The 15,692-nt window shown below is 37.0% G+C and overlaps 1 protein-coding gene across 8 annotated transcripts in view; it reads right to left on the minus strand.

The window, feature by feature from the left end:
- MYCBP2 (MYC binding protein 2) overlaps window positions 1–15,692 on the minus strand; it is a 271,756-nt gene that overhangs the window by 3,520 nt on the left and 252,544 nt on the right. For all 8 annotated transcript variants that reach the window (XM_024753921.1, XM_024753923.1, XM_024753924.1 and 5 more), the window contains 11 exons: window positions 14,930–15,213; window positions 12,496–12,592; window positions 11,059–11,178; window positions 9,213–9,314; window positions 7,801–7,929; window positions 7,304–7,436; window positions 5,919–6,022; window positions 4,941–5,129; window positions 4,015–4,122; window positions 2,689–2,898; window positions 20–127 (listed from right to left, as the gene is read on the minus strand). In XM_024753921.1, the coding sequence (XP_024609689.1) occupies window positions 20–127; window positions 2,689–2,898; window positions 4,015–4,122; window positions 4,941–5,129; window positions 5,919–6,022; window positions 7,304–7,436; window positions 7,801–7,929; window positions 9,213–9,314; window positions 11,059–11,178; window positions 12,496–12,592; window positions 14,930–15,213 (1,584 nt within the window). The remainder of the gene's footprint in view (window positions 1–19; window positions 128–2,688; window positions 2,899–4,014; window positions 4,123–4,940; window positions 5,130–5,918; window positions 6,023–7,303; window positions 7,437–7,800; window positions 7,930–9,212; window positions 9,315–11,058; window positions 11,179–12,495; window positions 12,593–14,929; window positions 15,214–15,692) is intronic.

The following is a 15,692-nucleotide window of genomic DNA, read 5'->3' on the forward strand; positions in this document are numbered from 1 at the left end:
AATAAAATGTTCTGCCCACCTGAGCCCTGGACACATCAGAACAGGCACCGCAAATGAGCTCTCTGGGATCATAATCATCTCCCTGTCCAGCCTCAGCATCGCAACGAGCTTCACCACCGAAATATGCCTAAGGAGGGAATGCATTCAGATCACAGCAGGAAACAGAAAACTCTGCCATGGGAGGTTCAGTGTGGGTGCAATGGAAGTGAGATCAAGAGGTCTCAGGAAATACTATTGTCTATTGACATTCCCTTGTAATGCCAAGTGGATACCCATATTGCTGCCTGTAAGAAATAGATCAGGGTATGAAATAAAGCTACTTCAGTTCTGGAATGCATTCATACTTACAGTAGAAAGTTCAGACATTGTACTGTCAAAGCAAAATAACAAAAGAATGTATAATATTCCAAATAAATATCAAGAATAGGATATTAAGTAGTAAAGAGAAGCTATGATTTTCCAGGGCCAAGTTTGAATAGCTTTTCTCTTTTTGAAATATGAAATAACATATTCCCTTCTACTATTCTAAATAAATGCCTAAAATAAATATTAGTATAAGATTATAATCCTAAAAAAAAAAATTATAATCCTGAGGCTAATGGGAAAGAAAAAAAAATCAATTTTGATCATATAAAAATGTTTAAAAAGGAAAGGCAAATTTGGATATTCTGTTCAGGACATTGCTCATACTTACAGAGCTGTACTACACGGAGGGACTCAACAGTATCTAATACAGATACTTGAATATATGAAGTTATCATCATGGGTAATTCCTCTCTATTTGCTCTGGGCACAAAATAAATTAGACCAATCATAACTGGGGCATTCTGCATATATAACATGTCTCATAGACAAAAAAACTATATCCATAATTGGGTATAAATAAGATGAGTCAATAGAAATCTATTATTTGTACTGGAAAAACAAGATGAAAGACAGGCTTCATTGATAAAGCGGCTATAAATGGTCATCCACCAGCTAAATCAGGCCTCAGAAGTATTTCATTTGTCCTGGGGGCCTATTCCAGCTGTTTTACTTTTCTAGATTCCCTGCGTGGCTTCTTGGACATCTGACTGTCATCTGTGTGGCAGCGCAGTATTCATTTATGAGGTTCAGTACATTAAACACACAGAAGAAATAGTATTTTATTATTTGTAACAATTCAAGTTTCACAAATGTACACCATTGGTCTTTCCTTGGGTGTGTGTATTTGTCTGCCTTTCTGGCTACCATCTATCTACTTAGCCTTCCATTCATTATCTGTATTTTCTTTCTGTTACTTCGGGAGACTATGCATCTTTCATATACTGATTCCTTCATTTATTCATTCTCCAATTAACTTAGTGTCTAATAAGTGCCAAGTACTAGAGATAGAGAACTTAAGAAACATAGTCTTCGTCCTCATGGAACTTATCAAGGGGGACAGAGACACGTGAACCAGTCACCGTTAATGCAGAATAATGAGCGCTTAGACGGGCGTATGCGAGATGTCAAAATGGCGTGGCGGTGGTGGGGAGGTCGGGGCACGCTGCAGAGGAGGCGAAACCGGAGCCGAATCCGGAAGTGTGATTGCACAGATCTGGCCGTGCCTATGAGTGTGTGCGTGTGCGTGGGTGGCAAGCGAGAGTAAGATGCAGAGTAGGAGGCAGAGAAGAGCATTCCATGGACAGAAGAGCCCAGGCGACGGCGTGGAGGTGTGGGTGAGTGAGCCAACACGGCCCAGTTTGGGGCACTGCAAGTTCCGTGTTCCGTTGCACGGGGCACAAGTGGTGGCATGCTGGGAGATGAGACTAGAGAGGTGGAGGGGCCACAGGATTAGAAGCTGAACAGTGACACGATCAGATCTGGGATCTAGAAATGTTCATCTGCTAGTGGAATTGTAAGTGTAAAGCATGGAATTGGAGAGGTGAGGGGCTCCACACAAGAAGCCCAGTAAGAAGGCTACTAATAATTACCAAAGAAAATGATTAGGGTTGCTAAAGATATAATAATAGAAAGAAAAAATAACTCAAGAGAGATCTGGAGGTAGAACTGACTTTGTTCATTTGTTAATACAGACTGGAGATTGAGAGAGTCAGAAGTATCTGTGAGAAATCTAAATGTCTGGTAGACAGTTGGGTATTTGTATCCAAATCTCAAAAATTTTGGAGGGTCGGAACAATACAGGTGGTAGGCAAAGGCATGGGTATACAGGTCACCAGAGGTGAGGAGTTATGATCAGGCAAGAATGGAGGGCTGGGGAACAGATATGTAAGGAGTAGATGCATAAAAAGGAGCTCTGTGAGGGGGGTAAGGACAAGTGACCAGAAAGGAAGGAAGATACCAAAGAGAGTCTTGTCCTGGGAGCCAAGGAGGTAAGAATTTTAAGAAGGGAATGGTCAAAAGAGTTAAGTAAAAGAAGTTTATTCCAGAGCCAACTGGGTTTGGAAAACAAGAGGGGATTGCTGATGGGAAACAGCTTGTGTAGTGAAACACCTCATGTTTGTTTTGGAAATAGTCTGTATATGTTAAAAAAAAAAAGTGCCCCAAAACAAATTAAGGAAATAAATTCTACCTGAAGCACAGCACCACACTTTCTCATTTTTAACTTTAGACTTAAAACGTAAGAATAATTAGACATCACTATACTAGTCAACTTCTTAATCACACAGGTAATCTTAATAATTCGTAATATGATTAACAGCATACCTTTCTGCATTTGTAGCAGACATAATATGCATATCTATTCATGGCATAGCCAGCGGGGTCATTATAAAATCTCACACCAGGGGTTGTGATAGCTTCGCTCTTATGCAGACCTTCATATTCCAATCTCATTAGGGCTTTTCTTCTGACATCCTCATAGAGCTCTTTTATAGGATCAAGCAGGTCTTTTAACACAATATGATTTATTTTGTTCTGCAATTTTGAAAAATGAACATTCTTTAACAGAATCATTTATTTATTAATTCAACAAACACTTAGTATTCACCTAAGTGCCAAGCACCGTGCTAGGACAGGAGATAACCAAACATTTCCTAAATAAAATGCCATTTAAAAATAATCCTGTAAAGTCCTCACAAGCCTATAGTTTCCCAAGAGCAGGGAAAGTGGCGGCAAGTGGGACACAGGACACGAAAATTCCATTTGATTAGCTTCATGTTCCTGAGTATGAAATATATCTCCTGCTGCCTTAGCTGTTCTGGGAATAAAGGGTTACCCTGCTGCCACAAATATCCCTCTGTGTGTGTTTTTTGGTTCCTTGGGCGTGGGGCAGAACGTTAGATAATAGAAATGAACAAGTAGTATTTTCTATATCGCTCTCATCTATCATTTCCTGAATGTGACTTTTCTTTGTGGCAACAAATGAGAAGGGGGAGAAAATCCTATCATCTTTTTGAATATTGCTCAGTCTAAGCAATGACTGTGCTAAGTCCATGTTATACCCTAAACACCAGTCTGGCAGTACATTCTTAAACAAAAGTTTTTTGTTAAACATCATTAGCTTGCCAAAATAACCTGCTGCTTTGGTTCCTATCTTTGCAGGGACGTGTCAAAATGTCAAGAATTTTCTCCTTATTTTACCTGAGCTCTAAAGAATCTGTCCTAATGGCACTTTAAAAAGTTCAGGTTTCACTCTTTCACGGCAGGTATCAGTACCTACAAGCACCACAGGCTCATTCTTCTTTTTGGTAGTCACCCACTGACAAGTCACATGGACTGAACTCTCAGCGGGTCTGAAAGCAATGATGCGTGCCCTTCAATGCATGATGATATCTAAATGAATTTTCTGATGCGATAGTTTAATTTAATCAGCTTTTAATGGACAATTAATGTCTTGAAATGTAGTATAATAGAAAGATCTTATTCTCAGGTACTACCTGGGTGAAGAGAGCAGAAACTGATGGGGGCTGGTGGTTAAACGTAGACTAAGAAGGACACTGAGAGATGCTGCCATGTTTATTTTGAAAGATGAAAGATGAAGACAAAGATGAAAATTAATAGAAAGCAGATAATTTCCGATTCTTTCCATACCTTGCAAATGGGACAAGATATAAATCCAAATGTTATCCTTGGACCAAGCCATCTGTTTTCCAAAACTCGTCGACAGCACTGTAAGTGGAATATGTGACTACAATCCAGCTTAAATAAAGAAAAGAGAAGGATATAAGCAAACGTAATAACAATGAACACGAGTAACTGGCAGATTAGTCAATGTAAGGTGCTACTTAGGGCAGGTAAGAGAAAAATCTAGAAATTCAGTACACTGAAACTTCGGCACTTCTCTATTATTCATGTGACATTATGAACGAGATCTTCAGCTTCTCCCAATTTTTACCATTCATGTATTAACGCCACCTTATAGAGAGTAAGCTGGGCTAGGGAGAAATGTGAAATTATTCAATTTTGTGTCTCACAGGAAGAAAAGGAAACTACTGATTTAAAGATTTAAAATTTATTTTTGAGAATACTTATTGTCTTGGAATCACAAGAACTGGAAATATAAACAAACAACCAGTAAATGTTAAAAAAAACTTATTTAGCAAATTGTAACTTCTATAATATTACTAACATTATAGATATATGTATATATATTATATATAGAGGTATGTATCATGCATAGATCAATTACATAATGCTACAAAAGGCCATGCTGGATTCTGGAAATTAAGAAGAGAGAAGCTACTGGATAATCTAATTATTTTTTTTCTCCCTTATGAACATTTTATACTTTCAATTATTATATAGGCTTACACAAATCACAGATTAAAGCTCACTGCACAAAATGGAGACAGAACATAAAGAGACAGCATTTGCTCTGTAATAAACTGGGGGATATTAGTGGGATATTTTCTCCCAATGGTGTAAGAAAGATTCAGTCGTTTGTTTATTTGACATGTATATTTATATTTCCTATTGAAAAATCTAGGCACACTTAACACGTTAAAAGCGGAGACAACCTGAATGGCCGGTGCTGCGGAGAGCGCTTCTGTGAAACAGATCATGCACATGTCGTCAGCGTCCTGCTTCAGGGTTACGGCATTTTTATCACAGCCGTGTAGACAGGGCAGACAGCGCTCTTCGTTTTTAACACCTCCGCATGGATGGCCACAAGGATGTGTCTTGCTACAGGCTATCTTAGCATATTCCTGTTAAAAATGAATTACAACGGCACAGAAAATATCAAAAAAGGCACACATCCTGGTAATTACATCCATTATATTAATTTTCCAAGGTACTTTTCCCCGGGAAATAGATATAAGGCTAAGTAACCACCAAGTAGTTATTTTTATTCTTTGTTTGCATATAACTTAGTATTATTAACAAAGTCTAATGTGATTTAAAAAAATTTCACTCCACATTAAAGGGAATGCTGATTAAAAAGTGAGCTGCGATTTTAATCTATTTGTTATCATGCATAGCCATGAAGCAAAAGAAATTCCTGACATATAATCATCCAATCACCACCTACCTCTCACCAAACTGGGTATTAAAAAAAAATACAGGTATCCTTCACTATCAGGACACTATCCAAATTCTTGTTAACTAAATTGAGGAATCAAAAATATTTGGATAGCATGGAATGTGTACAGATGTTCATGCATAAACAACTTTTAAGGAAACAAGTGAATAAAATGTGTAACAAGCAAAGGAAAGGCAGCCCACAGATTTTTATCTGCTTCTAGCACAGAAGTAAATGTTAAATATATATGATGGTGGTAGCTGGGAAATACACACAAGAGACTGATTTGGGTTTGAGAGCTTTAACTGATCCATTCTCCAGCTTTGATAAAGCATTTAACTCTTGACATGGGTAATACACTAATTTAGAAAACAAAAGTGATGCTGAGCTCAGAGTCCTATTTATATGAAGTGAAGGTGTCATGAGGGAACACGTGCTACTCCTTACATGATGGCCTAACTAACTATACACGCACCTGGCAATCTGCATCAGAACAAACACTGCCAACAGCAGACAACTCTGTTCCACTCCTGGAACCACAGAAACGGCATGCTTCCGAGCTACTTGTGGTGGGTTTACCTAGGTTCAAGCAGAAAAGGAAAGTCCTCCTTAAGTGTATGTTTTCTACATATTTTAATATAACTAACTGAAAAAAACAAATCAAGCAAGCAGGGATATGTATCAGTTGCTATCACTGAGAAATCAGCCCGGCAGTTTTGCAGCTGAAGCGTTGTAAGCTGCCCTAATTATAAAGTAAATAATCACACACAAAAAAGGATAAGAGACTAAAGAGCTACCTGAAGCCAAATAAATTATTAACTGATTTATTTAGACTTCTTCAGTACACAGAAACCGACTAGGCTTCTAGTCAAGACAGCAGGTCGAGCAGCTATGGTAAGCCCCCTCATTACAAAAGCACAATGTCAGACAAAATATAACAACAAAAATTAAATAAAGGTACATAGAAGAAAGGGAAATCATTAGGTACCTTTCCCAATGACAACATTACAAGGTATAGGAGAAAACCTATCAGCAGAGAATATGAAACGTGAATAACAGAAGAATTCCCACCCAGGGAACTAAAGATAATAGAAACATTTGAAAAGGAATTTAAATATGTTTGAAATAGTTAAAGGAGGAATGGAATCAATAAAACAAAGAACAAAAGGAAAAAGAACAAGATTTGAAAAACACAGACCAAGCTCATTTTAAAACACAGGTACAAAATTCTAAATATGATAAGTGAACTTAGCAATATTTACAGAAAATGTTTTTTAAAAAGGATAGTTTAGGTCATAAATACAATGATGGTTCAAACACTAGAACATTCATTAATGTAATATGGTATGGAGGGAAAATAGGAGAAAAAAAAATCAGCTGTGAGAAAAGAAAAGACCATGCTCTTGCAGCATGAAAAGTTATTCGTATTTAAATTTGTCAGATTTACATCTAACACCAAAATCAGAAATTTGTGTCAGATAAACGGCAGACTACAGAGGTGCTGAAAATCGAGAATCTGTAAGATTCAATGTACCTTTAAGCTGGGAATACACCAGACTTTAGAAAAAAAATCAAAATGAAAAATGCATATTTTGGAGATAAAACGACTTGCCCAAGGTCACACAGCTAGTTCATGGCAAACCAACTTTCCCGACTTTTAATCTAATGTTCTACAATAGAACACTGAACACTGTCTAGTAAATATAAAAATACAGTGATCAATGATCTTATCATCACTTAATAGAAAACACTCAAAATTATTCACATTAAATAATTAAATTAAACATCTAGTTTAATCGTAATCAGCAGGGATGGTTCAATCTATTTGTCAGGAAACGGTTCACTCTTAAATCCTTTTACCTGTGTGTTCTCGGAATTCCACCATTGCCTTCATGGTTTTAGAATCTGCTAGTGCCATCAACCAAAACAATTTGGTTCTACCACAACCTTCATGAAGGTCAACCTTTATAGCTTCTTCTTCTTCTTTGAAGACCTATTGTATCATTAAAGAAAAGGGGAAAATATATCACTCTGAAAGAAGTATAAATTTTAATTATTCAATAATGAAAACGGCTTTTATTTATTAAGCAGTCTAAGAAATTCCAGATATTTCTAGTCTTCTCTTTAATCTTCACAACAGCCCCATTTTTATAAGTGTGGAAACCAAGTCTCAGAGGTTAAAAAACATGCTTGATTTACACAGCTGGTAAATGAGACAGCTGGGAACTCCACCAGGGTCTTTGATTCCAAGGTTCATTTTTCTCCCATTACGCCAAGTCTCCTTCCCACATTTATTTCTTACTGAATATATTTTATGTTACAGATACTATTCTGCATGTAAATGCAGAAATTTTCACCTGTCTTTGATGAGTTTTGGTTCGCCGATGAAGATGAAGGAATCTGTCACAGTCAGTACATAAGTTTCCACATACGTTGCACAAAATGATTGCTGCAGTTTCACCGTCATCATGGTTATCACACATAGGCTAGAACAGGACATTTCCATACGTTACAAAAGATTAACAAGAAAGTCTTAAATACTCATACAAATTGAATGTGATTTATTTACAACAGGAACAGACTGTTACTCTGAACTCAAATAAGAATTTAAAATCTGAACATTAAACAGAATTATGGCAAGTGTACTTAACTGTAAAAGCCCTCGGGCTTCCCTGGTGGTGGCGCAGTGGTTAAGAGCCCGCCTGCCAATGCAGTGGACACGGGTTCGAGCCCTGGTCTGGGGAGATCCTGCATGCCGCAGAGCAACTAAGCCCGTGTGCCACAACTACTGAAGCCCGCACACCTAGAGCCCGTGCTCCGCAACAAGAGAAGCCACCGCAGTGAGAAGCCTGCGCACCGCAACGAAGACCCAATGCAGCCAAAAATAAATAAATAAATAAAATTTATACATATTAAAAAAAAGGCCTCAAAATCCCCAAATCAATGATTAAATGCGCTATGGGCATTCAATGATTAACAAAATAAACATGTATACTTTTCTTAGCGACTTAAGAAAATTTCTCCCATTATATTCAAACATTCTGTATGCTAAATTAATAAATAATGCATTTTTGAAACTTGGATGTTAAAAAGAAAATGCTGAAAGGGCCTGTATAAAGTTTTTCCTTCCAGTGAAGCAAGGGATACTTATCAAACCCACTTTAAGTACATCTGTGAATAAATGGTATATCATGTTGTTCTCTTACTAATTTATTTCCTTCTTATCATAAAACCGATTACATTTTAGTACAAAATCTAGATATAGAATCAGAGTCTGGCTAAAACCAAACTTTGATATGATGCAAACATGACTCAGAGAAGAAGGGAACAGTTTTTTAATGTAATTAAATCCCCTAATATACTATGAAGAGAGAACCCTAAGTGAAATAGACTTGTGAGATGAACTTGGGCAGTGTGACACAATTTTTCAAGAGTTCCACTAACTGTGTATTTTGACACGTGAAGTCCTTTTTTTTTTTTTTTTTTTTTTGCGGTACGCGGGCATCTCTCACTGTTGCAGCCTCTCCCGTTGCGGAGCACAGGCTCCGGACGCGCAGGCTCAGCAGCCATGGCCCAGGGGCCCAGCCGCTCCGCGGCATGTGGGATCTTCCCGGACTGGGGCACGAACCCGCGTCCCCTGCATCGGCAGGCGGACTCTCAACTATTGTGCCACGAGGGAAGCCCTAGAGTCCTTTTTTTTTTAAAGCTAAACCAAAGCTTACTGTAAAGAAAAACAAGCTAAATTTTTATAAAATAACTCTGATCTTACCATTTGTTTTTGTTGTCCATCCTTTCCCATCCACCTCCCTGAGGAGAGGCGATCCACGTGGTCCTGGTCGAGAACACACAGCGACGCCAGAGCAAGCCAGAGCTGCCGAAGGGAAAGGCTGTTACACTACAGAGCGTGGGGTTACGCCTTACAGAGCACCCACCGCCACAGCTCAGTGAAGGCTAGCTGGACTTGAAAAGACGTAGATCCCCAGTGGCACTCAAGTCTTCCTGGTGTGGTACCAGGTACCCACGCCCTCTACTGTGTGTGCCATGCACAGAGTAGGCACTCAAACACATACTGAGTAAATGACTGTTGCTCTGATGAACCATTCTGTTGTCTACCTGACACATAAAATTAACCTTTATTATTCTGATATGTAAACAACATATCAATACATAAATTTACATATTTAATATATCAGTGCCTTCTACACATTTTCCAACTAATATCTGCCTGAGGCATTACATTCCAAGGAAATCTCTATGCCTCTAACAGTCTAGCTCTATGCTGGGTACACTTTGTCAGAAATAAGTAAACGTCTTACAAGCGTTAGAAAATTGCCCTCAAAAATACTTTAAAACTTTCTGAGGCTTAAAGAGCAAGCTTCATTTTTACATAGAATAACATATTTCTTCATTACTGAAAAACAGAAAATAATACTTAACTGTCTCAACTCTGAGAAGTGCATGTGAGCATCACTGGACATGAAGAGTAAGGGGGAAATAAAATAGGAAAAGAGAAGCCAGAAGAAAAAGTTATGCAAGGAGAAAGGGGAGAGCCGACTGAAGAATGAGTGCAGCGTATACGTGGTGGGAAAGGGTGACTGTCAGAGCTGTGCTTCAGAGGCACAGTCACTGGCAACATGGCATAAACTGGCTTTTTCTGCCCAAGGGAGAATCCTCAGATTTCTGAGGATTAACTTAAGCAATTTCTACCAGCTTTGACTTCTTCCTAACGCTGTCACAACTGCCCTGCTTCAAGGAAATCTCAAATCTCTTTTGGAAGTATATGGGACATAAAATTTGGTAGATTAAAATTTACAATAGACTGCATCTCATCTGAAGGATGCAATCTCACTTCCTAAGAGATTCTGCCCCATTGTGCCCTGGGCACACACTTTCTGCTTTTGAAAAGTAAGGCCTACACATTCAGTAAGCAGGCTACAGGACTCTATTTTAGGACAACTGAGTTATTACAGAAGGAGTAGGCAGGGGCCTTGCCTTTAAAGGACCTTCAGTCTATCACACCGTCATGCTGATACTAAAATTAACAGTAAACACATCATCAGAAAGACAGTACACTTACTTATAGGTAATTTAGCTTTTTTTAATGAGTATATCCTTAGCTCCCTAAATAATAACAAAAACAAGTGATAAAGAACACATAACAGTGAACATTAAAAATTACCAGGCTTAGCTTATAATTCAAAAAAGCCCTTCATACTTTTTCAATAAATACAATATTTGGTAAGAAAAAAGAGTGAGGTGGGTAGGGGAGGGATGGATTGGTAGTTTGAGATTAGCAGATACAAACTATTATACAGAGAACTGACAAACAACAAGGTCCTACTGTATAGCACAGGGAACTACATTCAATGTCCTGGGATGAAACATAATGGAAAAGAATATGAAAAAGAATGTATATATATATATAGATAGATAGATAGATAACTGAATCACTTTGCTGTACAATAGGAATTAACACAACATTATAAATCAACTATACTTCAATAAAATAAATTTTTTAGAGAAGTAAATTAAGCTGGCTTATTGATTTAAATTTGTTCAAATCTATTACTGAAAAAGAACATGCAACAATATAGACCAAATGAAAGGAAACCTACCCTAGTTGTTGCAATACATCTCACTGGAGATCTAAATTCTTCCTCCATCTTGGTCAAGGCAATGATGGTTTCTGCAATGGCATTTTTTGTCACTCGGGACCATGCTTCTGACAAATGACCCTAATGAGCAGGACAGAATAATTTAATAAACAACCAGAGAGGTATAATCAAAGGAGCAGATTCTGTTCTCTGAACATCTCTCACCAAAAAGGAAAATTTATTTGCTCGTGGAATTTTAGATAAAGGGGCATACTTTAATATAAAAATCCTTCACAACTATATGAACAATTCAACTTCTACTTACTATTTTGATGATTCAAAAGAAAAGTAAATAAAAATTTAAGTTCTCAATACTCTTCTCTTACAGTTCAAGGGCATTTCATCTTACATGTAGATAAAAACATAACAAATACTAGGTTGTCTATGACTGAGAAATTCTGATCATGAAACCCTGTTATATGACACGGACCTCATACAGCTAAGCTAAGTGCTTTAGAAGAGTATTACTGGAACCTGAGAGCATAAATGGGTTTAAATTACAACTACCTTAATTTGCTAATGTGATTTTTACTGAACACCAACATGTTACTCCTAGAGAGTTTCAGTGTTCCTAAACATCTTTCATAAATATTTTCATCCAGTGAAAAGCCTATTTACTCAGAAAGCCTATTTGAGAATGGAAAAAATTCTCCATTTCTCTGATTGAGGAAATGTCCAAACTGTTGGGAAAAGTGACAGAACTTCATATTTCCCCAGAATATCCTTACTCCTCTCATATCCACACGCTATCAATCTTTAAAGGGACAGTTCACATTCCAATTCCTCCTCTTCCAAGATGCTTGCCGTCTACTCTACCTCTCAGGAACCTATCATCCATAGTGTCCTGCCCTCCTCGGGCTGAACTCCTGGAAATACAATGGAATGTGAGGAAACTAACATGGAGCAACCAGTGAGAGCCAGGCACTCTGAGAAGTAATTTCCTTTCCTCCGCACTCCACTCCGGGATCTCCCTGCAAAAGCAACACCTAAAGACAGCAGTACAGGACATTCATAAACTGTGAGGACTAAAAGACAGCGAGAAACCTTTGCTCTGAAAAGCCCTTTTTTTCCTTTAGGCTCTTGGGCTCAGGCTGTTTTTTTAGGGTTCAAAGAGTGTACTTTTTTTTTTTAAGTTTTAAAGTCTTAGAAGACTTATGTGATAATTCTCAAGTAAATTAATTGGGAAGCTTGAAATGAACATAGTTTACACAAAGGGCAAATTTATCACCAGCTGGAAAGACAGATGGTGAGATAGTGAACCTACTAAATGGACCTTGTAAGCAAAGCAAAATAACATGAATGTTCTCTCAATTCAGCAGAATGATTATGCTACTCGTTTTGTTAATCAGGTTCCTACTGTACTTCACTGACATAATGATCAGGAGGATGGGAACTTACTGCCGCCATATCCTTAACGAGTTTAATGATGATCTCTGAGATCTGGGTAGGAGTTGAGCCCTTCATCCACCAGTGACTCTCACCTCGTCGGATATAACTACAAGAAAAGTCAGCGTTTGTAAACCAATCAGTGACAGTTACAAATGAATAAGAAGAAAACTGTTATTTCAGCATGCAGCATTTTAATTTTTAAAATGATTCAACCAGTCAGGACATTTTAAAAGAAAATTAATGACAACATTATTCAACCTCTTCAACCCCAAGGGAGTAGCTATTCTGATATGTGTTCCCTTTCAAATATTTCACTGTTTACATATTATTTTTGTATGCATCTTTTAGAACAGTACTATTCAAACTAAATCAATAGAACACAAACTATTTGTTACCAGTCCACATAAAGATAAGAGCTTGCACCAGAATATGTCAACTATCTCACTGAGCATACAGCAAGTCCCCTACATACAAGCCTTCAAGTGACAAACTCTGAAAGGTGCAAACGTACATCTGGTTCCAGCAAGGAACCAGAACCTGTGCCATCAGCATCAAGCGTGAGTGACATTGCAGCTTGCCCTCCGTCTCCTGTTGCTGACAATCCTTCAGCTCTACCACCTCCCACCTCCTCTCCCTCCTCCTGTCGGTAACTCTTCTTGTCTGTTCCCTCGATGCCAGCCCCTGTAGGCCTGACAGCTGTTGTACTATACTACTGTACTTTTCAGGGTACTGTACCCAGTAAGATTAAAAATGTTTTTTTGTGTGTGTTTGTTTGTTTTTTATGTATTATTTGTGTGAAAAGTATTGTAAACCTATTACAGTACAGTACTATATACACAACTGTGTTAGTTGGGTACCTAGGCTAACTTTGTTGGACTTAACGAACAAACTGGACTTGCAAACGCGCTCTTGGGATGGAACTCATTTGTACGTAGGGGACTTCCTGTACTACTGTGTAGTTCAGTTCACATTTTTTTCCCCTAGGAAGACTATCCAGATGAAGGAAGCAATATACTTATTTACATTCTAGTGCTATTTGCTTAATGTTATGAATTGGCTCTTTGACTAGCATTATTCCAGATGTCTCTAATCTTCTGCTGTTACACACAATTCTATAACAAACAGCTCTGTATATATATTCTTCTGCACATGTATGAACATGTTTGAGAGAAACAGTTCTACAGAAGTAGAATTGGTAGGTCAAAGGATATGCAACATAGCGGTATAAATATATATATATTTATATATATAAATATTTATATAAATATATACATACACACATATATATCATATTTTAGTTGTAGATATCTCAAAATATCATTTACACTCATCACTATTTTTTTAATATACATTTATTTATTTTTGGCTGTGAATATATAATATATATTTATATATATAAATATATATATATAAGTAAATATATATATTTATATAAATATAAATATAGCGATATGTTATCAAACTGACATCCAAAAAGGTTATGGCAATTTACATTAGATGTCATAAAAACTGTCTATTTCTTCATAATTATGCCAATGCAAAGATATTTTACTATTGTTTTAATCTACATTTCTCTGAATACCAGTGAGGTATCTTTTCATTTACTTATTGGCATTTGTAACTTTTCTTCTCTGAAGTGACTACTCTTGGCATTTATTTTTGTATCAGTTGCTGGTCTTTTGTTTTCATTGATTTATAGTCATTCTTCTAATATTATGACTAATAATTCATTGCCTACTATATAAGTGTTAAATATTTTTTTCCAAGTCAGTTGTTTGTATTTTAAAAGTATTGTCTATCAATTAATTTTCACTTTTATGTAGCCAAATCTCTGAGTCTTTTCCCCTGTTACTTTTGGGTTCTGTGTTTTATTTAAGGACGTCTTCCCAAATTGAAGATTACAAAAATATTCTTCTATAATTGTATAATATAAATATACAAAAATATTCTTCTATAATCTTCTATAATATCCTACTAGAGTGTAAAAACAAAAATATACAAACCTTTAATTGATCTCATTTATTTTGTAATGGTGTGAGGGCCTACAGTTTGGTTTCTTTTTCTTTTGTATTTGGGAAGTACTCTAACATCATATACTCAGCAGATTTTCCTTTCCCCACTATTTTTTTTTTTTTAATTAAAAAAAATTTTTGGCTGTGCTGCACAGCATGTGGGATCTTAGTTCCCAGACCAGGGATAGAACCCACTTCCCATGCATTGGAAGGCGGAGTCTTAAACCACTGGACTACCTGGGAAGTCCCTCCTCCCTAATTTGAAAAGACACTTTTATTATACACAGCATTCTCTTTCATACATGGGCCAGTCATTTATGGCTCCTATTTCTGGTAAATAAGCAAATAAGAGGGAATTTGAAAGGTCTGAATTCTTCAAACAGTAGCTTACTCTGTTCTATTTTTGTACCAAAACATATGCAATGACCAACCTGGAATTGAAAATCATTGGAAGGGTAACTGTTGTAACTCCTTTGCCCACGGAGGTACCAGCTGTTCCTGTGATGGTGGTTCCTTTGGCTTTTAGCTGTACTGTGAGTGCTTTGGCAATGCATCCTAGAAACATGTCCAAGATACCTAGCTTATTCCAATCTCCTTTCTCTGTTGAATGAATAATATCACTGATATCTGCTGGGGGGAGGGATTTCACTCCTATAATGCTGGCCAGACGATTAGGGGTGACTTCAGGCAAAACTCGTCTTAGTAAGGAGGTCACCTGGTACGAAAAATAAAAGAATCCTATTTAAAGATTTGGGATTGACATGTACACACTGCTATATTTAAAACAGATAACCAACAAGAACCTACTGTACAGCACAGGGAACTCTCCTCAATACTCTATAATCATCTAAATGGGAAAAGAACTTGAAAAAGAATAGAGAACGTATATATGTATATCTGAATCACTTTGCTGTATACCTGAAACTAACACAACATTGTTAATCAACTATACACCAATATAAAATAAAAATTAAAAATAAAAAGATCGGTGTTTTAAAGTTTTCATCTTTTTCAATGAGTCTAGCTGCTGTTCTATGACTTCAAAAGCTTTGAGAAGGACGGAGAAATGATTTAAACATGATTTAATTTCTCAAGTGGTAACTACCACTCCAGGGCAGCAAGAAAAAAAACCGCCTCTTACTTGGTCATTATATACATTATATACCTCATGAATAAGATATTCAGTAGAGAATA

Source organism: Neophocaena asiaeorientalis, unplaced genomic scaffold (assembly GCF_003031525.2).
Source record: "Neophocaena asiaeorientalis asiaeorientalis breed wild unplaced genomic scaffold, Neophocaena_asiaeorientalis_V1.1 scaffold212, whole genome shotgun sequence".
Lineage (NCBI taxonomy): Eukaryota > Metazoa > Chordata > Mammalia > Artiodactyla > Phocoenidae > Neophocaena > Neophocaena asiaeorientalis.